The sequence below is a fragment of the Melanerpes formicivorus genome, unplaced genomic scaffold (genome assembly GCF_026170545.1).
Source record: "Melanerpes formicivorus ecotype bairdi unplaced genomic scaffold, bMelFor1.0.p_v2 SCAF_63, whole genome shotgun sequence".
NCBI classification, from domain to species: domain Eukaryota; kingdom Metazoa; phylum Chordata; class Aves; order Piciformes; family Picidae; genus Melanerpes; species Melanerpes formicivorus.
The window spans coordinates 2151820-2177244 of record NW_027142415.1 but is presented as its reverse complement, the minus strand read 5'-3'; the positions used below and the strand labels follow the sequence as shown (position 1 = coordinate 2177244).

Below are 25425 nucleotides of genomic sequence, written 5' to 3'. Positions count from 1 at the left end.
GGCAGAGGGACAATGTGACTGGTCACAGACTGGGGTTTTAAAAAGTGTGATATTTAGAGCTAGAAGGATGATTAAGGGACTTCAACATCTCTTCTGTGAAGGAAGACTGAGAGTACAGGGCTGTTTAGTCTTGAGAAGAGAAGGCTGAGAGGGCATCTTACTAATGTCTATAACTATCTGAGGGGTGGGTGTCGAGGTGGAGGTGCCAGGCTCTTTTCAGCGGTGCCCAGTGATAGGATAAGGAACAATAGGTACAAGCTGGAACACAGGAAGTTCTACCTCAGCATGAGGAGAAACTACTTTACTGTGAGGGTGCTGGAGCCCTGGAGCAGGCTGCCCAAAGAGGTTGTGGAATGTCCTTCTACGGAGACTTTCCAAACGTGCCTGGATGTGTTGCTGTGTGATCTGCCTTAAGTGGTCCTGCTTTAGCAGGGCAGTTGGACTGGATGACCTTTAGAGGCCCCTTCCAACCCCTAACATTCTACGATTCTATGATATGATAGTGATATTTTGGCTAAATATCAGTAAAAAGTGAGAATGAGTGTTTTCTGGTGTTCTTGGTGAATAGTAAAGGAAGTTGCACAGCCTGGGAGTATTTGGTATGAGGCATCATTGCAAAAGTGCAGATGGATTATAGGAATCAGCTGCCCACTGCCTTTATGGAGGGGGGCTGGGGGGAGGAGGAGGGGAAGGCAGGGTTGAGGGGAGGGGGGGGGTTGGTGGAGAAAAAAAAGTGATATTCCTATCACTGAGAAGTTAATTACATTTCAAATAGCTCAGACACGAGTCAAGAAGGGGCTCCTCACTGTTGCTGTAGTTACCACTGAATACAACAGCAAGCAAGTGTTCTGGGGAATTAGGGTGAGCCATGGGGTCCCTTTGACTTGCTGGATAGTGTTGCTACAGAAAGAAATTGTGACCAGCACAATCCTTCCTGTGGTCTCATGGCCATTATCCAAACCTCCCCAAAGTCACTGGGAGTCTTTCCACTGATTTAAATAGACTCTGACGTTCTCACATAGTGAAATGAGCTTATGGCTAGCACCCAAAGTTCAGGAAAGCTCAGAGGACAAGGTCCTGACCTTTCCATGCTGAACAAGATTTAAAAAAACCAAAGAAAAAAGGGGGGAGAGGGGGGAAGAGGCCAGGAAGGTCTTATAAAGAATAGCAACTTTGGGGATTTCTTCCCCAGTGTCTAAGGTAATGATACATGCTGTGGCTTTGCTCCAAACTGATGGGGAAGAGGAACCATAGGAAGCTGGGTGGAGGAAGAAGAGTCTGGCAAAGCAGAGGGGAATGAAGATCACAGCTGGCAGCCTTTCCACAGAGCTCTGATAAGGGCTGCAGGGATTTAAGATGCTCCAACTCCCTTAAGAATCTCTCCCATTTTCCTATTTCTGTTACACATTCAAGCAAAACTAAATGCTGAAAAGCTGAGGAGACAAAGAGGAAAGGCTTTGTTTTGGTGGCAAGAGAAAGGAAGTAGGCCAGTTATGAGGGGAAAATATAATGCAAATCACAGACATAAAATGCAGTGTCTGATGCCCTGCTGCTATAATAGCACATGCTGCAATACTGTGAACTTCAAGGCTGTTAAGAACTCAGAGCTTCTCTGAACTACTTAGAGACTGGAAATGTATATGGTATAACAAATTAGGGGGAAGAAAGACACATTCTCATGTTTGGTCTTTTTTCAGTGGGTAATGACATTTGGTTCTTTCTCTCATCCAAGCACTGAATCAGTCACCACTAGGTGTCAGAGATGTATTCCTGAATCTGATGTCATCAGTCTTAGTATTGAATCAGACACAGAGTGTCTGATTCAAACGGTGTGCTGGCAAGTGGTGTGTTTCTGGTGGGCAGTCAAAAGGACTGGTGCAACCTGAGACCACTATCTTGTTCTCCTATCACTAGTTACCAAGGAGAGGAGACTAACCCCCAGCTGGTTCCAACCTCCTTTCACTAAAGAGCTAGGAGGTCACCCCTCAGCCTTCTCCAGGCTGAGCACCTGCAGTTCCCTCAGCCACTCCTCATAAGACCTGTTTTGTTGCCCACTAGTTTTGTTGCCCTTCTCTGGACAGGCACATGTGAACATCCACATCAGAAAACTGATGACATTAATAATAATAACCATCATCATCATCTCACACTAGCAATGTTTTAATCTAAGATGGCACAGAAAGAGCCTCAAATTTTGTCTTCCTGGAAGGTAGGGAGGCTTGGCAGTCACAGACCACCCCCTCAGGCATGTTCCATGTAACAGGTGCTGCTCAGGGCTTTTGCCAGCAGTGAATTCACTGGAAGGGTTTTGCCTCCCTCCCCCTGCCAGCCAGCCCAAGCACAAATATTTATTCAAATGGGGCAAACATTGGGGGGAAAAAAAAAATACAAGGCAAGAAAGAGAAATTCACTTTATTAGGACTGTGGAAAGTCTGTGCCAGACATTTAAAAGTATAATCAAGCCACTTAAGTCCAGCCATAACATTTAGATTCTATTTATCCCTAATGTATTTTTGTAACTGATTTTTGATGAATCAGCCTTCTAAAAATCTTTACATAAACTGTTCTTTGGATTTATATGCAAATACTACCCTTTGAAAACCTAAATGTTGGCATACATATTCCTCCTGCCGTTTACAAGCAGCCGAACTGTTTTCCTTTCAGATTATTCCTAGATCTTTTGATGGTAAATAGCACCCAAAGAAAGCAAAGTGCTACCTTTTGGTCCGTCACTAAAATAAACAGGGTTGGGGACCACAGAAGTCCCTCTGCTAACATACTGGCAAGAAGGCTAACCTGAACAGGATGAGCTAGCTCAGTTTTTGTTCTGATTATTTGCTTCTCACATGCAGTAAGAACAGCTGGGGAAGATTACTTGCATTATAAATGAGCTACTTCAAGGACTGCTAGACTGTCAAAAGTCATTTCACCTTTTGATGTTCTTAGTTGACCAAAATGCCACCCTTGACTGGAATGGAAGTGAGGTACCTGAATAGACCCCAATCCAAAAGAAGCAACAAATCAGTCTTGTAAAGACCTGTTAAGCTTCCCTACCAGTTGAAGTGCATTCAGGAAGAGGTAAGAGTTGGGCAGGAACTATGCACATCCTTCTTCTTAGGAAGAATTTCCTATCCTCTTCTGTTCTACAAAAATGGAAAGAACTTTTCATGACAAACTGTGCCAGGGGAAGTTTAGGCTTGAGGTGAGGAGAAAGTTCTTCATGGAGGGAGTTGTTAGCCCTTGGAATGTGCTGCCCAGGGAGGTGGTGGAGTCACCATCCCTGGAGGTGTTCAAGAGGGGATTGGATGTGGCACTTGGTGCCATGTTTTAGTGATCATGAGGTCTTGGGTGACAAGTTGGATTTGATGATCTTTGAGGTCTTTTCCAACCTTATTGATTCTATGATTCCATGATCTTCTTGTGTGCTTCTACAGTAATGGATGATTCTGAAGAAACTTGCTTCTACTTGGTCTCACAAGAGTTTCCACACTTGCATCATTTCCCTTGCGCTAAAGGTATCTTCATCCCTGTCCAGCAGCCAGGAGCAGTCAAAAAAGTTACTAAGACAACAGAAAACACGAGTCAAAGTCTGAGTTAACAGAATGAGCAGTAAAACAAAGATTGGGCATAGCTGTAACCTTACACGTAGCAAAGGCTCCAGAGATGAGCAGTTAGTGCAAAAAGGTCCTTAATCTCACCTTTCATGAGAAACAAAAATTTAGATTTCACCTCATGCCACTTCAGATTTCCAAGGCATCTTCACACACTCCATATTGCAGGTGACAAAGCTATCATTTCACTGAAATATCTGTTGCATTCGCGCTGCATTTGGGTGCAGCCAATAACTAAGTGCTCATATGGAGCCTGTCAGGTTCACTCAACTTCATTTATGCATTTTTTCTTTGCAAGGATTCACGAAACAGTTCATCTGAGTAAAACCTCCTGCTTAAGACACCAAAATGTGTAAAATCCCTCCAAAGACACTCAGCTGTGTTATACACAATACTGCAGTCCTAATAACAACTCCTACCATCTTCAGTGAGTACATCCTACGTGAAGTTACCCACGGGACAGCAATGTCCCCTTGAGGCTGAGAGGGTCAATGGCATGCTGGGGGGCATTAAGAAGAGTGTGGCCAGTTATCTGCAGAGGGCAGCTCGTCTCAGTATGCTCAGTTAAGGATTTCAGTCTCTGATGGATAGTTATTGGAGTCTCCTGGCTAAAATGCAAAAAAAATTCTACATATGGTTAAGTAAGAGAGAGAAGAAATGGTTCATACCTGCAAAGTGAGATTGTTGCCTTCAGGAACAGCTGAGAACGTGCAAGAAGCCTCAGGACTGATCTTCAAGCAACCTCTGAGGCAAAGCATTACAAACATGAGCTAATTTTCAAAACCAGGTGTAAAACTCATAAAATTCTAGCAGGGCTTATTGACTGCTTTATACCAAGATCTATGTTTGTGTAGAACTGCATGAAAACTGCACCTTGGATACCGTGGGTTATTTCTTGAATAAAAAGTAGGGAGAAAGGGAATAATAATTTCCCTGTATTTTCCCTACATTTTTATATCATTTGCATCACAGCATATAACTTACCTGTAACAATAAACAAATGCAGCAGGGCCTCTCTCTGTTTCATAATGCTATGTTTATTGCCTTGAGTTATATGCAATATAATGCACATCAATACCATATGGTGTATAAGCAGTAAAATAAAGAGTATGGAACACAATGGCATTGCAATTATTTAGTGCTATAAACACTATAAACCATCAGAGGAGCTAGCAAAATTATCCTGAAAACTAAGCAGGAATGTATTGGGAAAGTTTTTGGAGACCTTTGCCAAGAATACTCAGCTGTGAGTATATCTTCAGCAGTGGGGCTGAATCCTCCACTGGTGTAATTTAAGATAGCTCCATCAGCATAAATCAAGTTAATCAACATGCAATATCTGAGAGTCTACAACCACAAGGATTCCTCCCTTCGGCTATTGTATTATTCCCCAGTGCAAGCCCAGGAACCGGAGTTAAGAAGAAAGAGTGTGCCAAATGGGAAAGAAACTTGAAAATAGTAATTATCACATTATTAGAATACTTTGCATTGCTATGGGAGCACTCCAAGGATTCCATGCAGAATAATCAGTCTTCAATCAAGCCCTTACAAGTCCACAAAATCCATTTTACAGATGAGATATTCAGTATGTGAAAGAACTCAAGACTACACTCAGCTTTATCAAAACAGGATATGCTTGCATTTTCTCTGACCATAAAGCCAGGTTATGAGGTTCTGACCCCCATCATTAGCTGTCTTCTGAGTTTACAGATAGAACCATAGAATCATTGCAGTTGGAAAAGACCTTTAAGGTCATTGAGTCCAACCATTCTCTTAACTCTACCAAGTCTGGTGCTAAACCACGTCCCTCAGCACCACATCTCTGCCTCTTTGACACACCTCCAGGGATGGGGATTCAACCACCTCCTTGGGGATTGCATTCCAGTCTTTGGTAACCTTTTCAGTAAAGTTTCTTCCAATATCCAACCTAAACCTAGTGCAACTTAAGGCCATTTTCTCTTGTCTTATCACTTGTTACCAGGGAGAAGAGCCCAACCTTCACCTCAATAAAACCCCCTTTCAAGGAGTTGTGAGATAAAAGAAATTAGGACATTTCATGTTAAAGGGGCCTTTCTGGGACAACAGTACCAGAACTTGGGCCCTTGTGCTGGATCCCTTGTGGGAGCAGAAGCGGAACCAACAGATGACTTGCAGGTGTGACAGTCACTCAACACTACGCTTACACTACGCTGTCCAGGAGTGAAAGAGGGAGAGGAGAGCCCTGCTGCAGAGATGTCTGCCTTGCATGACGGCAACTGCAATTTGCAAGCCCCTGACCAGGCAACTGCGACCAAAATGAAAGAAGAGAGTTCTCTACATTGTTTCCTATTTCTGGCGTGGATGTAATTGCCTCACCTCAGTAACAGAAGCGTTTCGTAATAATGCAAAGTGTATTGAGTCTAACGGCAAAAGGAGAAGTGTTACAGATTCTTTTTGAATTAAACCCCTGCGGTGCTGGTGCGAGATACAGTTGGCCTGAGTGACTCCAGCAGTGATTACAAACGATTAAGATCACATGGAAGAATGGAACTGAAAGGAGCCCTACAGACAGTCTATAATCTCCCTCCAGTAATCACAGATAGTATCTGTAGCGTTTTGAAGTGCTAATGTAGTGCCCACAAATGAGCTAACAGCTGACTTCAGAAAACACACAAGATCCAGACTTCTCTGAAGCCATAGAACGGATTCCTTTAACTGCAAGCAACAGTCAAGTATTTATTTAAGATGTTTAATACCATAGGAATAGCTTCTGACTTATAGTTTCATAGTTTCATTCAGGGTTGGAAGGGACCACAAGGATCATCTAGTTCCAACCCCCCTGACATGGGCAGGGACACCCCACACTAGATCAGGCTGCCCAGAGCCTCATCCAGCCTGCTCTTAAACACCCCCAGGGATGGGGCCTCGACCACCTCCCTGGACAACCCATTCCAGGGTCTCACCACTCTCATGGTGAAGAACCTCCTCCTCACATCCAGCCTGAATCTCCTATCACTACCTGAGATCCTGAGAAGTCCTTCCCCAGCCTTCCTGTAGGCCCCCTTCAGATACTGGAAGACTTTTCACTAGACAAAAGAATAAGCAATCCCATCACCCCGGTCCAACATATTTTCTTCACATCCTGTGGTGATATTTGACATCCTATACCCACAACTACAATATCTATGCCATCAAAGTTTGCCTTCAGCATATAACAGTAAACACAAATAGCTCTACATGGAAAGAATTGCCGCATTACAGGTCAATAGGTTCAAAAGTCAGACATCCATGCAACTCTTGAATACTGCTGCCACCCTCAGGAAACACATGATTAAAAAAAAGTCTAAAATATTAATTAGAAATGGCCAAAAAATGGCAAATAAAGCAGGGATTTACGATGCCGTTTCATTAGTCTAGTGTACTTCTATGGCATTACTTTTCATAATGGAATATCATTGTATTAATCTTCATTTTTCCATAAAGACCTAAGTCCAAAATGAAGAGGTTTGCCTAAGGCAAACCAGAGCACATGACACATAGGGCCTTAGCTCCCTGAAGTTTCACCAAGAATGATTTGTGGATCAGAAAGCCATTTTGTTGGCCTTTGGGTATTGCCATTGAACCTTATTTTGTCCTTGATTCGTTGAGGCTGTTCCTCAAGTAAGGGCTATGATCATGTGTGAAAAATAGCTACTTAAAACATACCTCAATTTAGGAAGGATATTGAGACACTTGAGTGTGTCCAGAGAAGGGCAACAAAGCTGGGGAGAGGCCTGGAGCACAGCCCTGTGAGGAGAGGCTGAGGGAGCTGGGGTCGCTTAGCCTGGAGAAGGGGAGGCTCAGGGGAGACCTTCTTGCTCTCTGCAGCTGCCTGAAGGGAGGTTGTAGCCAGGTGGGGGTTGGTCTCTTCCCCCAGGCAACCAGCACCAGAACAAGAGGATGCAGTCTCAAGCTGTGCCAGGGGAGGTTTAAGCTGGATGTTAGGAAGTTCTTCCCAGAAAGAGAGATTGGCCATTGGAATGGGCTGCCCAGGGAGGTGGTGGAGTCACCATCCCTGGAGGTGCTTAAGAGGGGATTGGATGTGGCACTTGAAGCCATGGTTTAGTTAGTCTGGAGGTGTTGGGTGCTAGGTTGGACTTGCTGATCTCTGAGGTCTTTTCCAACCTTATTGATTCTTTGATTCTTAGATTCTTAGCACTGAAGTGTAGATTTTAATGCCTGCTCCGAACCACAGTTCCAACAGCTGCTTTTACAACCACACTCAGTGTATCCTTCAAAAACTACCTCATAAAATACAGCTGGAAAAATCAGTGTCTGTACAGCCACTAAGTTAAATTTCTAATCAATAGCATTCCTGATTGTTACTGGGCAGGATGGTTCCAAGTCAGTGCTTTACAATGTTATGCAACAGTACTATCGATTTCCTGATAGTTTCTCACTTCTTTTCACAGTATCACACAATTTTCCTCAGACAAAAGAAATCAGGAATGGCAATGTAAGATCTTCAGGCTTTATGAAATGCCAGCATAATTGGAGTTTAACTACCAGGTAAGTAAACTGACCCAGTTTTGTATTTTGATTCCCATAAAACCTCACACACGTATCACATTGGCTGAGCTCTGAGTAGCAAGGTACCAACTCATCTGATCTAAGTTTCAGCTGAGACCATGATACTTCTTTTTTTGTTTGCTTGTAGTGGAACTGATGTAAATTCTGTAGGGATGTGTCTCAACACAAGCCTCCTGAGTGCAGCTGATGGCATGAAATGATCCAGCCTGCGACCCTCATGCCCCTTTACCCACCGATTCCTTCTTGTTTGCTTTAACGGAAACATGGAGTAATGGGTTTAGTATTTCCCCAGAGTGCATAGGGAGGAAAGGACAGATGGTCTCCAAAATAGAAAATTTCCTTTGGAGATGATTTAAAAAGACTTTCCCATCAGCAGCAACATTTAAAGCCGTTTCCTTTTTGATATTTATGATTAGATTATGATCTAATGAAGTTTCAAAACATGCTCATTGTTCCTCCAAATGTGGAAACTCCCATGAACAGCGATGTGAGAGGGCACCAAATGCCACAGTGGTCATAGAAAGGTTGACAAAGTGTCTTCAGCTTTTATTTGGGGGCTCAAGGAACTGCTTAAGGGATATCAGAAGTATTCAGAAAGGTGGGGTAGGCTTCTTGTGTTATCTCCAGAGGCAGACTTCACACTTACTTCTCCTTTCCAGGTATCTATCTTACTCCTAGTTTGGGAAACTAAAATGGGGATATCCTGACTCGTCCTGGTAGTGATTTAGCTCTGCAATAGAATAGTGAAAGTTGTTTTTTTTTTCTGAAGTATAGTTTGACCTCTTCTTCAGCATATATTCTTTGGGAAACCATGTCAGCCAAGGGAAAGCATAAAGTGGCAAAAGAAGTTTGATGAAGTACAGAAGATGGAAGAGAGTAGAAAGGAATGTTTCAGAGCACCACAGTACCACAAGAACATCTTTATGTAATGCTCATTACAACTGCAGTTTTTCTTACAAGGTGTTTTATAAGGTAGAAAAGGCATGCTAACGTGGAGGCACTTTCAGTAAGGATCAGGAATGATGAATGTTATGTATGCTGAGTTTCTTATTCCATGCCAGTCATGGAATTGAGGTGCTGTCACTTGACTCAGAGCCTGTGGAGTGCTAGAGAAACTAGAAGTGTTGTACCACATCACAGCACATCTCAGTTTGGATGGAGACCAGAAAGATGCAGACTGCTCCGTGGCTTGTAAAAGAAATGACTAGTGTGGATAAACTGCTATCACTTGCAGCCCATTCCAAACAGTGCATTTAGAACATGTGGAGAGTGCACAGCTAAGCTAGTAGGACTAGTGAGTTTACTCAAGATCCTTGGTAAGCAGCAATCAGCAGACATTTGTTCTGGTTTTTGGTTTGTGGGTACCTGAGGGCACTAGCCACTTCAAAGTGCTGAAGAGAACAGTGTTAAAGGTACCACAGAAACTCCGTTGCAACTGATCAATATCTTGTTTCTGAGGAACTAGCAGTAAGACAGGTTTATGTTTCAACTATCAATGATCAGTTTTCAACAGAATACTGCATTTTACATGCTTGGCCCCCACATGCTAGTAGCTTTACTGTGAAAGAGCTGATCCCCACACTTAGAAAGAGCTCTTTTAACCCAAGGGGCCTGACAGCCACTTAGAGAAACATGTCATCATGCAAGACTGACGTTACTGACATTATCAGCAAATGGTGGCCGAGGGCTACCATGGACTGAAGTGAGCTCTGACACACCAGCCTAAGAACAGGAACAGAGAAGTTTATCAGCAGCTGAATGTTTAATGAGTTTTGCTGGGGGGTTGAAATTGATTAACATGTCCCAGTTACCCAAGCCATGTGTTTTCTCCTGCCACAGCCTGGGCGCATCATCACCCTGCCGAAAAAGAGGGAAGTGCAGATCAGTCATTTCACAGAATCACAGAGTGGTGGGGGTCGGATGGGAGTTTCTGAAGGTCATTGAGTGCATTGATCAGCATCACTGAGACCACTCCCTGTCTGCTCTTCTCCAGGCTCACCAGCCCTGGCTCCTCCTAAGGCAGATGTTCCAGTTCCTTCAGCACCTTAGTGGCTCTCTGCTGGACCTAGGTCACCGCTACCCCTCGGCACCTTCGTTTTACATAATTTGGCCGATAACCACCAAGAGAGACCACCAAGACGCGATATAAAGAAGGACCGCGGGAGCCAAGCACTTTTCGTGCGGTAACGCAGTGCATTTCACGCTTGGGAACGCTGCCTGCGAACCTTCGGGCTTGCCGGCCTGCCGCCCCTCCCGCCTGCGCGCCGGGGGCTCCCGCAGCCGGAGGAGCCTGCGACGACGGACGGTGCTGGCGGAGGGCCGGGGCTCAGAGCCCGGAATCGGCCGGGGCCGGGACCCCCAGCCCGGGGCGCCAGCTGCTGCCCCGCGCGCACACGGGGCGCAGGCACAGGTGAAGCTGCTCGGCACTCCCGCCTCCCGCCGGCCTCTCGCGATGTTGTCAAGGGCCCTGCGAGACTCGGCGGCAGCGGGCGCCGCCGGTTGCTAAGGGCCGGGGCTACGCGCGGCCGCCGCGCCGGGAGGGTAGCCGCCGCCTCAAGGTGATTCCCACCGGTACTAGGGGGCTCGGGGCGGGGACAGGGAGCCGGCGAGAACCGCGGGCGGCGACATTCCCTTCCACAAACTATAGGGCCTGTCCGGGCCCAGGCGGGACCCCGCAGCCTGGGGCGGGGCGGAACTGGGAGTGCGGGGCCGGATCAGGCCAAGTCAGATCGGGGGACGCCTCGGGGACCTCCTCCGCGTTTGAGTGGGATGAGGGGGCTGCCGTAGCCGCCTTGTTAAACCGGTGCTTGTGGCGTCCGAGGTACCTTGGCAGAGCCCGTCTTTGCTGTTAACGATGGCGTGAGAGATGGACCTGACCGGGGCTAGCCGCTGCTGACGCTTGCGGCTGCTTCCCTCCATGAGTTGCCATTAGAAATGTGGTTACTATCGATATTGATGGGCAGTGGAGTGACAGTAACAGCCGAGAAGGGCTGGGAATTCTCGCACTGCTCGCATTCCTGTAAGCTGTAAGAAGTTTAGGGCATGAGTTTAGGTTGATTAATCAAGGTAGAAATGGAGCTCTTGGGGGTTGTGTCTCCCCCCCCCCCCCCCCCCCCCCTTTTTCCCAGCCCTTGAAAATTAAACTGGTAAGGCACTGGCTTGTGGACTTCAGAGATGCTTCCAGTTTCTCATTGCTGCTGCTCCCAGCTGTAGGATTAAATTGGCAAGACCCTGTTGGGTTGCTGTAGTTGATCACCCCAGGGAAATTAAACGGTGCTGATAATTCCACCTGGCCCTTGCAACAGCTGTGGGCACCTTTAATCATAGGCGTGGTAACAGCTCTGAGCAGTGATCAGAAAATCAGAAGTGGGTAGTAATAGTGGATGAGAAGCAGCTGAGAGACTTGTAGAGGTTTCTCATCAAGGTAGAGTCATTACATCTGTGAAACATTTGTTTGTTTCATTTTAATTGTGGTGTAGCCATGCCTGTTTGATGGGAAAATGCTCGAGCAACTATAAACAGGGGTGTTCAGGCTTTCCTCAGTGTAGTATCTTGTTTTAAATTCTTGTACTAAGACAACAGGGTCTTTATTAAAACTGATTTGATTATTTTGTTACTGGTTTGCTTGAAATAAGCTCTGTTAAGTATTTCCTATCTGTGTTCATGTCTCTTGATAGAAAATGTTATGTTGTTGAAAATAAGTCACAGTTTAAGGGATTTATGCTTTCCTCAGCATCTTGAAGGGAGGAAAAGCCCCCAAATTACAAGGCCTTGTTATTCTTGTGCTTCCTTTATAGATGTCTCATTTTACAAGTGAAGATGAAGCTCAGTTGCAGTCCATGCTTAGACAGTTACTGCAGAGTGTGAAGGAAAAAATCACTGGAGCCCCATCAGCAGAATGTGCAGAAGAGATTCTCTTGCATTTGGAGGAAACAGATGAGAATTTTCACAAGTAAAAATATTTCTGCTATTTTTAATGTTTGGAAGGAGGTGAAGTATTTTGAGCAATGTTATTCCAGGGAAACACTTAAAATGTATCTTACTGTGTGAATGTGCATAGATTTATATATGTAGGTATTTTCTTTCACTGATGAACTTTCAAGAGATGTTAATTTAAAGTTAATGTTGCCTTTTTTGCTGAACTGAACCCCTTTAGACCAGTGAAACCATGGCAGCCATTACTCTTTCTGGTATGTTCAAATTTTGATAGTCCTAAAGGTACTTTCTTTTCATGGGAAAAGTTTTAAGGTGCATTTAATGGGAAATGAAGTGGTGCTTTGAATGCAGAATATGAGCATTGCTCTCTGGCACTGGAATATTTCTAGAGGTATTCTGGTCTTGTTCATGACCCATGGGCAGGTTAGTTTTCATGGAGGGTCAGGGAGGTCATTTATTAATGAGACCATCAAGAGACTTTCTCCTTGATCCTTACCCCATTCATCCAGGCTGCAGGTTCCTTTGTTAGCAGAATATGATTTTATATTGTCCAATATGCTAGTTCATTGCAGCATTTTGATCTGCACTATTTCTGCCTCAGGGTTACTTTACCTTAGTAATATGATCAGATTTTGAGGACTTTCTCCTTTGTTCCCACTTTGATGTAGAAAAGAGTGAAACACAGGATCCTCTGAAAGCTCATAGAATGGAAAATTGAATCAAGTGCAAAATTTTCATGCAGTAGTAGAAATCAGGATTTTAACTATATAGCATGTTTGCTGATGTATTTTTGCCTTAAGTTGAAGGTCCAGAGTGTTTTTAATACCTTATTTTAAATTTTTTCCCCTCTCCCGTGGTCCTTTGTAAGCCCAAGCAGATCAGTCTGACTTGATTCTGCACGTGAAGTGGTTCTATCCTTGCTGAAGCCTTTACTTGTTATAAATCATTTTTAAGGTGGAAGAATGCTGCAGAAGCTCAGGGCTGGAACATCAGGCAGACATAAATTTTGTAGCACAAATAATGATGTGATTGCTGTCTACATCAGAGCAAAGCAGTCCCTGCAAAACTATATAGCCTGGAAATGTTAGTCAGAGAAAAGGGGGAGGAGATTTTATGAAAGCTTTCATTCAGCTGAGAGTCGTGTGTAGTGTCATTCCTGCAGAAGTAAAAACCAAGCCTTGAATACAAATGAAAAAGCAAATAAACATCTTTGTGTCCTTCTTGAAATACATGTCTGTTACTTTTATTGAGAACAAAAGTCATGGAGAAATGGAAATAAGGGGGGGGAGATCTGTACCTGATAGAATAGAATAAACCAGGTTGGAAGAGACCTTCAAGATCATCGTGTCCAACCTATCATCCAACACCACGTAATCAACTAGACCATGCAACCAAGCACCCTGTCAAGTCTCCTCCTGAACAACTCCAGTGATAGTGACTCCACCACCTCCTCAGGCAGCACATTCCAATGGGCAATCACTCTCTGTGTAAAACTTCCTCCTAACCTCCAGCCTAAACCTCCCCTGGTGCAGCCTGAGACTGTGTCCACTTGTTCTGGTGCTGGTTGCCTGGGAGAAGAGATGAGGTAGGGCATCAAATGAAGTGTGTATCATGGGTATGAGGGATAATTTTCTGTGCTTATTTTTTGATGTAGTCTGATTTATTTTTTTAATTTTCTTTATAATACCTGAGAGAGGCAAAAGCTGGGTTTATATGCATTTTATAGCTCTATCTACGTGGCGAACTGACTTCTTTTTGTTTGCATTTTGCTCGCTCTGTATTTCTCCAAATGAACACAAAGCGTTTGCACATTGCATTTAGCATATGAAAATATAATGGTGCATCTGCTGTCTATGATTACTTTTGTGTGTGCTTCTCATTGACTTGCCCTTTCTACAAATTTGAAGACTGGCAATTAAAAAAAGAATGTTTATACATTCTGAGCACTGCTTTTTACAATTGCTCTAGCTCATACAGTGTCTGAGGACCCAGTGAGTCTTCCAGTTGAAGTCCTCCTCTGATTATTCTTTTATACAAAAAAGTATCACAGTATAACTAAGGTTGGAAATGACCTCGAGGATCATCGAGTCCAAACTATCAACACAGACCTCATGACTAGACCATGGCACCAAGTGCCACATCCAATCCCCTCTTGAACGCCTCCAGGGATGGTGACTCCACCACCTCCCTGGGCAGCACATTCCAATGACAAACGACTTGCTTGGTGAAGAACTTTCTCCTCACCTCGAGTCTAAACCTCCCCTGGCACAACTTGAGACTGTGTCTTCTTGTTCTGGTGCTGGTTGCCTGGGAGAAGAGACCAACCCCTTCCCGGCTACAGCCACCTTTCAGGTAGTTGTAGAGGGCAATGAGGTCACCCCTGAGCCTCCTCCAGGATAAACAATCCCGGCTCCCTCAGCCTCTCCTCATAGGGCTTGTGTTCAAGGCATCTCACCAGCCTTGTTGCCCTTCTCTGGGCATGTTCATATATTTTGATGTGAAGTTTCACTGAATATCTAGTAACAAGAGCCTAAGTGCCATTTTCCTTACAGTTAAGTGGTACATATAATGACAGACAGGTAGTTTGCCATCTTGAGTGAGATCCTCTGCACACTGTCATGACACACAGACATTCAGAAGCCTTAGATGTGCTCATATGCTAGAATTTATAACTGATGTTTTCTGTGTTTCTTCTCATTTCTGTGATTCTTCTCATGTATACTGCATAAACAATACCACCAGATGGATATAGCATAAGACAGTGCTGTGTGCAGGATGCTCTGAGTAGTGCTTCTTGGAATTTGAATTTGAGACCTTTTTTTTGTAGTCTGATTTTTTTTTGTCTACCAAACCTTAACCTTTTGTCTGAGTAGATTTTTACATTAGGAAGCAGCATAAAGGGGAATTAGAATAAACCAAACCAGGTTGGAAGAGACCTTCAAGATCATCACGTCCAACCCATTAACCAATCCAACCCACCCAAACAGCTAACCCATGGCACCAAGTACCCCATCAAGTCTCCTCCTGAACACCTCTAATGACAGCGACTCCACCACCTCCCTGGGCAGCCCATTCCAATGGGCAATCACTCTTTCTGTATAGAACTTCTTCCTAACATCCAACCTGAACCTTCCCTGGCGCAGCCTGAGACTCTGTCCTCTTGTTCTGGTACTGGCTGCCTGGGAGAAGAGACCATCATCCGCCTGTCTACAACCTCCAGGAACTAATTGGCATTGTTTCTTCCTGGAATATGCTGATAATGACCACATTGAAGAAAAGAAAACTTTCTTTTACGCTGTTGAAGTTTATTGTGCTACAGGTCATAAACCCTTACCTTGAAGTAACAGGTCTGCTGGGAGAGAAGTTAGTGAATGTCAATACTATGTGGAAAGTGTTTGATGGTGAGCTCAAGGAAGTGTGCTGCATTTTAATTTTGTCTATTTGTTGCAGCTATGAGTTTGTGAAATACCTTAGGCAATATATAAATAACAGTGTGGGATCTGTGATTGAAGAAGAAACAGAAAGATGTACTTCTGCTCAAAGTCAAGGTGAAGTATCTGGCTATGACACCCTTGTCCAACACGTTGCTAAGAAGACCCGTGAATCCAAAGAGTAAGAGTATACATATGCAATTCACATCTCTGTTTCTGCTTAGTCTTCATCTACCTTTCTCATTTTCAGAACTTGTTCTGAAAAATTGAATTCAGAACCACTGAGCAATGCTTTGCTTTCAGAAATCAGTGCTAAGCTGTTGTGACGTTCCTACCCTGCGCTGCAGTTTGCCATTCCTTGTCACACTCTGCAATGAAGATTATAAGCTATGAGTGAAAAGATTGGTTAACAAATCTGCTAAGTTTATGAGATATCTGGGGTTGGGGTTGGAGTTGGGTTAGAAGTAAAGCATGAGACAAGAATCATACTTCATGCAGTTTCTCTAGCTACAAATTAAATTCAGTTGTGATAGGGAAGTTGGTCTGAAGGGGGGGAAATGGTTTATGAGGAAATAAAGGTTGAGATTTTCCTTAATAATAAGTAGAAAGTCTGCATGACAATACTGCTTTCTAAGAAATTCAAACAAAAATGAGAAGATATGTGAATATCTTTTATGATTTCTTCCTTGGGATCTAGCCAGGTGTTCTGTGAGAGTGGCGTTTTGCAGTCAGATCTCCTTTCACTGGCTAGGTAAAAAGTGGAAGTTTGAGCCATCTTGCTTTGTATTTAGTGTACATGTAAAGAGATTTCTGCAGTCCAGTGTAGAATTAGTATATGGACCAATTGTGTGTGATGACCTAAGGTGTTTTGACTCAGAATGTCGCTTGGCCAGAAATGAATAGGTGTGGGAGGTCTCTCTGCCAATGACAAGGTGGGGTTGGAACTGGATGATCTTTAAGGTCCCTTCCAACCCAAACCATTCTCTGACTCTGTAAATTGAGTGAGTTTGGGTCTGGCACTAATGCCATGTTCAGTTTCTCATGAGTCAGTGATTGTTTGAAATGATTTTTTTTTTTATTAGACACTTTTGTGCTGTTTAATATCAAACCTGTGTTTGCTTTGAAGATACAGAGAAATGATGCATGCCTTGAAGAATGTCCTGGTGGTTGTGGTAGAATCCTTGATCAACAAGTTTGAAGAAGATCGGCTGCGTAATAAGGAGCTGGATAGTAAGACAAAGAAAGGACGGCAGAGTGGCTGTTACACAGACAACTGCTCTGACAGTGACTCCTCCTTCAACCAAGTACAGTGTGTTTTCTCTCCCTGTTACAACATAAGCAAAACTGTTAAGTTTTTGTGAGTGGAATTTGAGGACAGCCCTAGAAAAGTAGTCCTCCCCATCTTTTTTCGTTATATCCTAAACCAAATTAGTTACTTTTCTTTGAGCTACTAAGGTTACAGTGTTTTATCTAACCTTTAGTCAACATGTGCTAGGTGAGATTAATGTGTAAGCTCTGCATAGAAAAAGAAGAAAGAATGGTAGAAGCCATACATCATCTAACCTTTTGTGATTTCACTTGAGGAGCCAAGTAGTGTGCAGTTCATTTCCAGACTACTGCACTAGGTTCTTCTGCTGAATGAAACATTGTGGATTTTATGAAGAAACAGGAAACATATGTAAAGCAAAGCAAAATACGTCATGGCAGTTTTGTTGCTGTAAACTTTAACTTCAGGCAAATGGCATAAAACATTTAGAATGCTGACTTCAGTGTTAAATGGGTGTAAATGTACGACTCCTAATTGTTAGAAGTAAATGAGGTATCAGAAAGATTGATGGTTTTAATCTGCTGCTGTTTAATAAAATATGCTAATGATCATTTATAATGTGTTACAGAGTTACACATTCATGAGTCAAGAACAACTGCAGCTGCTTGTCGAAAGGCTTGACCCTCTGCAGCCTAAAGAAGTAAGTTTAAAAGAAGAAAGAAAATGTTTATTAGAAAAGAATGTTTGGGCTGTATTGGAAAACAGACTGTATGTACATTAGAGTTGATATGTACCTTGCCTTTGTTGGTTCATGTATCTTGTCTTCAGTGCAGCAAATGCTCTGCTGTGCTGTATTTCATTGTTGACAACCATCTGGTTCAATAGCTGGTGTTACAGGAAGTATCTTACTGTGTTTTTTGAAGGAGTGTGTTTGCTACATGTGGGCATTTTTAGATTGGAAAAAGACTTGTTCTGTGAGAAATAAGTTATTGAAGCTTATTTTCCTGTTTATGTTCACCTTGCCCTTCTTGGTAGCTTAAGTCTTGCCCTTTGTGTTACCCCTATAAGTAGAGAGAGATGCCTGCTGATTTGCCAACAAGCTGTTGCCAGATGGAATATATAAAGTCCAAGTTAGGTTTGCCTTCGTGTCAGTAGCAGTAACTAATTTGGGTCTATAACCACCAATTAACACCAGCTGCTGATATTTTTGGAGCTTGGAGAGACATCATTTTGAGAGTGCTGTCTCAGTAACATTTGTTTGGCATTGTGTGGCAGTGGCAAAAGGCATAGTAGGGGGAAACAGGTATAAATATTGTCATCAAGTTTTGTTAGAAAACCAGGTTAAAAGTCTGATGCTATTAAATATTGTTAAAGTTTCCTATGGTTTGTTTCAGTGATATGAAATACATTCCTGGAGATTAGTCAACTGTGAATAGAATGGAGGGGGGGAAATGTTATTTGAAATTTAGATTATAATGCTGATGAGAATTCAGCAGTAAGACATAGTGGCTAAACAACTCTGTTTCCAGTTTCCTTCACTGACATTTTAGAGAGCTGCTAGGCACATTTGAATCATATGGTGATAGTTTCCTATCTTCCCTGATAACAAAGGATTCGATTACAAGCAAAAGGCAGAACATAATCCTTGCATCCAATGTTGAAAACCTATATAAAATATTTTTGTTGCTTCTTCAGATGTATGCTGGTTTGTTTGTTTTTCTCAGTGATGTAGGTTTTGTTTAAATAATGATAAAAATATAGCAGAAGATAAATATTCCAGAGTTCCTTACCTGTTCTATAGCCAGGTCTGGCCCTTTCCCTCCCCTCCTCTCCTCCCCTCCTCCCCTGGCCCTTTCCCTCCCCTCCTCTCCTCCCCTCCTCCCCTGGCCCTTTCCCTCCCCTCCTCTCCTCCCCTCCTCCCCTGGCCCTTTCCCTCCCCTCCTCTCCTCCCCTGGCCCTTTCCCTCCCCTCCTCTCCTCCCCTGGCCCTTTCCCTCCCCTCCTCTCCTCCCCTGGCCCTTTCCCTCCCCTCCTCTCCTCCTTCCCAATCTATTGTAAATTCTGTGACTGAGAGGTTGTTGTGAACACATCTGTGGTGTTTATCTTTTTGACCACTTCAGGTTCGCCAAGAAGCGCTGCAGACGCTGTGCTTTGCCTCTCCCTCTGATGTACTGAACTCTGAGGGCTGGCCGAATCTGCGAAAGCATCTAACCATCTCCCTCTCAGATCCTGATGCAGCATTCAGTGTAAGCTAATCTTCTGTATTTGCTTCCCAGATGTGTATCCATAGTAAAGAGTGCTGAAGAGGAGTAAGAGGTTACATATATGCGTAGTCCATCAGTTTGTGTCGCACAAACTCTTCCTGAAGTAAAAGACCTGTGATTCCAGGAGATCCTAATTGAAAGGATCACAAAAGGATTTCAGTAGGGTTTTTTAGAGACTGGAGTACTCCTAATGGGAAGAAGAGGTTTGAATGTCTTCTACCAAATGAACATGTGAAAAAATAATAACTGACAAAACTCCTCTGTAAAACATCTCATGTTACTATTTCCTCAAGTGAGGTACGTGCTCCATGATGACGAGAAAGTGATGTAATACACAGGCACTGCTGAAGGGAAAACCAGCAACTGTTTAAACTACTTGTAGATGATTTCTTATGCCAGTTAAGCCTCTTAATTTTTTTGTTTTGAATTTTAAAGTGATTACCAAATCAATAGGAAAGTTACCCAAGCTGCTGTAACTCTTTCAGGTTAGAAGGTCTACAATTCCCTTTTAAAACAGTGCTAGTTAAAAGTCATTGGTGCACTTAACATATAAACATTAATGTCAGTGGCAAAGTACAGTAATATTCTCTGATCCACTGCTTTGTATCTCAGTGAGGCTTTGCATTGGTGCTGTCAGTTAAAGTATATGAGTCAAATTTCTTCTAGACTGTAGGTTTCTGTGATCTCAAACTGTGTATTACAGAATACACTTAACATCTATAAAGATATCTGAGCAATGTATAAAATCCAGACTAATGCCACTACCTTTTGATTGTTGTGCAATAATAATGCAGAGCTACACAACTGTTTAATATATTGCATACTTTTTCTTCCTTAGGAGAAAATCCTCAGGTTCTATGCAAAAACCTTTTCCTCCTCTCCATTTAACATGACAAAAGATGTGTATACAAGTTTAGGTACGTGCATTTAATTACATTTAAAACTCTGAGTCATGGGCTTCCTGAAAAATCAGTTAATTTTGATAGTGAACCTATGTAACACAGTTTGGTTTTTCCCTGTTACCATGGAGGTGAGGCTTATTTGTATTTCTTCTTTTCTAGCAAAGCACTTGGAGTTGTACTTTCTTTCTGGAGAATATTCTCTTCGTATTTCAGCTGGTCTGGATGTATCCAATACAGATATAAACCATTTACTTAAAAAGGTATAAATGAACTGTTCATTCCTTTTATTTTTTTTTTTCCATTTTAATAATTACTGAACCACTTTGCATTATTTAGCTGGAGAGCAGCCAGGCAAAGAGGGACCTGGGGGTACTGGTCGATGGTAGGCTGAACATAAGCCTGCAGTGCGCCCAGGCAGCCAAGAAGGCCAATGGCATCCTGGCCTGCATCAAGAACAGTGTGGCCAGCAGGAGCAGGGAGGTCATTCTGCCCCTGTACACTGCACTGGTTAGGCCACACCTCGAGTCCTGTGTCCAGTTCTGGGCCCCTCAGTTTAGGAAGGATGTTGACTTGCTGGAAGGTGTTCAGAGAAGAGCAACAAAATTGGTGAGGGGTTTGGAACACAAGCCCTATGAGGAGAGGCTGAGGGAGCTGGGGTTGCATAGCCTGGAGAAGAGTAGGCTCAGGGGAGACCTTATTGCTGTCTACAACTACCTGAAGTGAGGTTGTAGCCAGGTAGGGGCTGGTCTCTTCTCCTAGGCAACCAGCACCAGAACAAGAGGACACAGTCTCAAGCTGCACCAGGGAAGGTTTAGGCTGGATGTTAGGAAGAAGTTCTTCATAGAAAGAGAGATTGCCCATTGGAATGTGCTGCCCAGGGAGGTGGTGGAGTCACCATCACTGGAGGTGTTTAAGAAGATACTTGATAGGGTGCTTGGTTGCATGGGTTAGTTGATTAGGTGGTGTTGGACAGATGATCTTGAAGGTCTCTTCCAACCTGGTTTATTCTATTCTTTGTTTTGATTCTAAGCATTACATTTTCAGGTCCGCCTTTTGAATGAGTACCAAAAAGAAGCTGCCTCTTCCTGGATTCGTCATCCAGAAAAGTAAGTCACCTTCAAAAACCTGTTCCTGTGTCTTAATTCAGTGATACACTTTTTTTTTTGGGACACATAATTAAATGCATGTAATTTTAGCAAGAGGTGGTTACAGGATGTTCAGATGACTCGTCAGCTGTAAGGGGAGAAATAAAAATAGAAGGTGGGAAAAGTGAAATGCTGAGGTTGCATAGGAGTAGTTATAGGTCATATTAAGCTGCTTTTCTTACTTTTGAAGTGTTGTAAGTGCTTTTAAACAGAAATAATTAGTTGTTTTATAAAGTAGCAGGTGTAATGATATAGGATAGAATCAAGTTAACCAGGTTGGAAAAGATCTTCAAGATCATCGAGTCCAACTTATCACCCAACACCATCTAATCAACTAAACCATGGCACCAAGTGCCCCATCCAGTCTCTTCTTAAACACCTCCAGTGATGGTGACTCCACCACCTCCCTGGGCAGCACAGTCCAATAGCCAATCACTCTTTCTGTGAAGAACTTCCTAACATCCAGCCTAAACCACCCCTGGTGCAGCTTGAGACTGTTAGCACTGCAAAATATGATAGAGAATACTCTGTGTTAGTACTCATTTTATTCATGGTAACATAAAGAATGAATTTCCTTACAAGAGCAAGTTAATGTTGTTTATGATATGTTAATATTTATGATACTATTTAGTTGTTGAACAAGAAGGTTTTACAATAAGTTTGTACCTGAATGGTGAAAAGATTTAAGTGATTTTTGTTTTCTGTTCATTTTCTTCCTATTTGTCTCATAAGGTACATGGAAGAAGTAGTGGAGAGTACTTTGTCACTTTTGTCTGTAATGTGTGACCCTAATCTTCCCACCTCTTCAGATTTTCTGGGTCCAATCTACTTCTTGGCTCTGCTAGATATCAAAGCTGTATGGTTTAAAAAGTGGACGGTAAGCAAAGGAAAGAGGCCAACACCAACATCCCATAACTTGCCTATGCTCATTTATGACAAGTATTTTGCAAAGTTTGATATATCTTCTTATGACAGATGTGTTGTGTCCTGGTAACAGCTTACAATGGGTCCTGTAATTAAGGAAATCTGGGATTTTCTTTTAGGCACTTACACTTTTTGCCCCGTATCCTACTCTCTCCCTCCATTTCTGTTCAGTTAGTTTATTTTGAATTCTGGGAGCTTACTGCACTTTGTGACATTAGTCCTTTTGTCATGACTGACTGACAGCCATCAAGAGATGGAAATATTTTTCTGGGAGTACTGATGAGCATGGAAGTACAGTTATGCATGGGACAGACTTGCTAGCCTCCAGTGGATGTTAGAGGGTTTTGCAGCCTACCATGTCTAAGCTTATAATTGAGCATTTACATAAAATCATAGAATGGTTTGGCTTGGAAGGAAACTCCAAAAATCACCTAGTCCAAACCCCTTGCAGTCAGTAGGGACATCTGCTAGATCAAGTTGCTCAGAGCCTTGTTAATCCTGAGTATTTCCAGGGATGGGGCCTCAACTACCTCTCTGGGCAGTGTGTTCCAGTGTTCCACCACCCTCATGATAGAGAACTTGTTCCTTATATCCAATCTAAATTTCCTCTTATTTCAAACCATTGCTCCTCATCCTATCACTGCAGGCCTTTGTAAACACTCCCTCTCCAGCCTTCTTGTAAGCCCCCTTCAGGTACTGGAAGGCTGCTATTAGGTCTCCCAGGAGCCTTTTCCGGGCTGAACAACCTGAGCTCCCTCAGCCTGGCCTCATAGGAGAGGTTCTCCATCCCACTGATCATTTTTGCGGTCCCTCTCTGGACCCTCTCCATGAGTTCCATGACCACCTTGTATTATGGGCACCAGAGCTGGATGCAGTACTCCAGGTGAGATTTTTTTACAAGAGGAGAGTAAAGTGGCAGAATTGCCACTCTTGGTCTGCTCCAGAATGTCAAAACTCATGATTTAGCTGGATGTGAGGAGGAAGTTCTTCACCATAAGAGTGGTGAAGCCCTGGAATGGGTTGTCCAGGGAGGTGGTTGAGGCCCCATCCCTGGAGGTGTTTAAGCCCAGGCTGGATGAGGCTCTGGCCAGCCTGATCTAGTGTGGAGTGTCCCTGCCCATGGCAGGGGCGTTGGAACTAGATGATCCTTGTGGTCCCTTCCAACCCTGACTGATACTATGATGCTATTTCAGCTCAGTTAGGGTTTTCCTGGGCTACTCCATATTCTGCTGCACATCTTCCTAATGGTCATTTGAGTAATTTACACCATTTACACAAAGTGGAGTTGGATCTCTTGAATATGTGCTGTGCAGAGGACCTCTAATAAAACAGAATCAGAGATCATTTCTACTTTTTAATTAAAAACCAGAATACATTTGAAGTTGACATTAGGTCTCCTTTGTCGTTTTAGCATGCATATTACAGCAGAACAGTGGTATTTAAGCTTTTGGAAAAGAAATACAAATCTTTGGTAAGTACTTCCCAAGGCAAATTTACTTGGAACTTCTTGCTTTGCACATTGTGGTTTGAAGCTTTTTTTCCCCTTTTGTCAGAGCTGTGCCATATTGTTTAGCTAGATCTTGAATCATAGAATCAATAAGGTTGGAAAAGACCTCAAAGATCATCAAGTCCAACCTGTCACTCTAGACCTCATGATCACTAAACCGTGGCTTCAAGTGCCACTTCCAGTCCCTTTTTGAACACCTCCAGGGATGGTGACTCCACCACCTCCCTGGGCAGCCCATAGATGAACCTTTTTGGAGTGTAACTTGTTTTTAGAAACATCTTTGCCTAAATGAATCATTGTTAAATGCAAAGAAGGGTGTGTGACTAGTTTTGAGGAAGGGAAAATGTGTATGTTTTTCAGCAGACATTTAATTAGGGTCATTATTTATTAATTCCTTCAGGTGTACTCATATTTAGAATAGTTTTTGACAGTGTTCTGAAAATTTTGCATGGAAAAAAAATAATTCAAAATACCTCTGTGCTGACTTTTGGTAAAAGAGACTCAAAAAAGAAACACTATTGTGTTCTTTAAGTTGTGGTGTGAAGCATTAAAGATTCAGTGCCAGCAAGATAAACTGGGGAAACACCTTTATTAAGGTGTTAATCCGATCAGATCTTCTGTCTGTGCAGATCTGTGCACTGGAATGGAAGTTTCATTGTTTTCAATAAGACAGATGTGAGCTCCATTTCTATAGACAGGACTTTGGCTGTTTTGTGAATCAAATATAATGTAAAATGCATGGGACTGATAAAACCTTAAGATGGGCAACAAGGATACAGGCAGATGTTTGTCTTGTTTATCTGTATGCATAGAACAGAACCTAGGATAAAGCATGTTCCATGTACATGAAGTCTGAGTGGGGTAGTCTGATCTAATATTTTAAGCACTGAGTAAACATCTGATAAAGTATTTGGTTTTAAATGACATAGGTCTTTGTTTTTTTTCCCCTTGTGAATAAATCTTAGCAACTCCAAATTAATAAATCTAAATGAGCTTTGTTCCTATGCTACATTTGTGATTCCCTTCTAAATCCATGCTGATAATTGTTACACTTTTGTACACATTGATTACATGATAATGCTATGACAATCACAGAATCGTAGCATGGTAGTGGTTGGAAGGGACCTCTGAATAGAATTGAGTCCAATCCCTTTGCTAGAGCAGGATCAGCTAGAGTAAATCATGCAAGAACTCATCCAGGTAAGTTTGGAATGCCTCCAGAAGTGGAGACTGCACAACCTCTTTGGGCAGTGTGGTCCAGTGCCACCCTCAAAGTGAAGAAGTTTTTCCTTTTGTTTACATTGGACCTCCTGTGTTCCAGTTTGTGTCCACTGCCCCATTGTCCTGTTACTGAGCATTCTCCTGATGGTCATCCTTCCTACACTGATCAGCTTCAATGAGATTCCCCTCAGTCTTCTCCAGGTGTAACAGCCCCAGCGTTCTCAGTCCAGTAAAATTTTGCCTGCTGTTGTGTTAACCCATCTGAAACACGAGGTAGTAGCAGTGGAGTGGTTATTAAGGCTCTTCTGTTAAAGGACAGTACTTAGACACAAGAGAGAACAAATTCATTGTAAAGCAGCAGATACTTTACTATTTTCTGCCTTTTTTCCACAGATTAATGCAGCTGTCCAGCGATGTCTTGAGTATTTTGACTTTTGCAAGCCAGCAGTTAACAAAAATATCAGAGTCAATAATTTCTCCTTACAGCATTGCAGTGAGTATCTTTGCATGTCTCACATTATATGTATATACATCTGAATTCTCTAGGTCTTTGAGCATTCTATCTCAAGAGGAAGATGTTTTATCCTTTTCCTCCCCAAAATACACTATGCTTGTCTTCTGAGAGAACACTCATAGCAGTGGTTAGTTTTTTGTCTGCCTTTATATAGCA

At 42.9% G+C, this 25425-nt stretch overlaps 1 protein-coding gene across 3 annotated transcripts in view; it reads left to right on the top strand.

Moving 5' to 3' along the window:
* Nucleotides 1-10634: 10634 nt before the first annotated feature.
* Nucleotides 10635-25425, top strand: part of TBC1D32 (TBC1 domain family member 32) — a 65261-nt gene continuing 50470 nt past the window's right edge. Inside the window, exons 1-12 of one of the 3 annotated variants that reach the window (XM_068162314.1) lie at nt 10635-10717; nt 11957-12111; nt 15546-15707; nt 16653-16830; nt 17422-17493; nt 18913-19038; nt 19895-19973; nt 20118-20218; nt 21003-21064; nt 21836-21980; nt 23439-23498; nt 25149-25248. In XM_068162314.1, coding sequence (XP_068018415.1) covers nt 11957-12111; nt 15546-15707; nt 16653-16830; nt 17422-17493; nt 18913-19038; nt 19895-19973; nt 20118-20218; nt 21003-21064; nt 21836-21980; nt 23439-23498; nt 25149-25248 — 1240 coding nt within the window. In that variant the 5' untranslated portion in view covers nt 10635-10717. Of the gene's footprint in view, nt 10731-10766; nt 10981-11956; nt 12112-15545; nt 15708-16652; nt 16831-17421; nt 17494-18912; nt 19039-19894; nt 19974-20117; nt 20219-21002; nt 21065-21835; nt 21981-23438; nt 23499-25148; nt 25249-25425 lie in introns of those variants that run through there. The other 2 variants (XM_068162315.1, XM_068162316.1) reach the window with 2 other exon arrangements.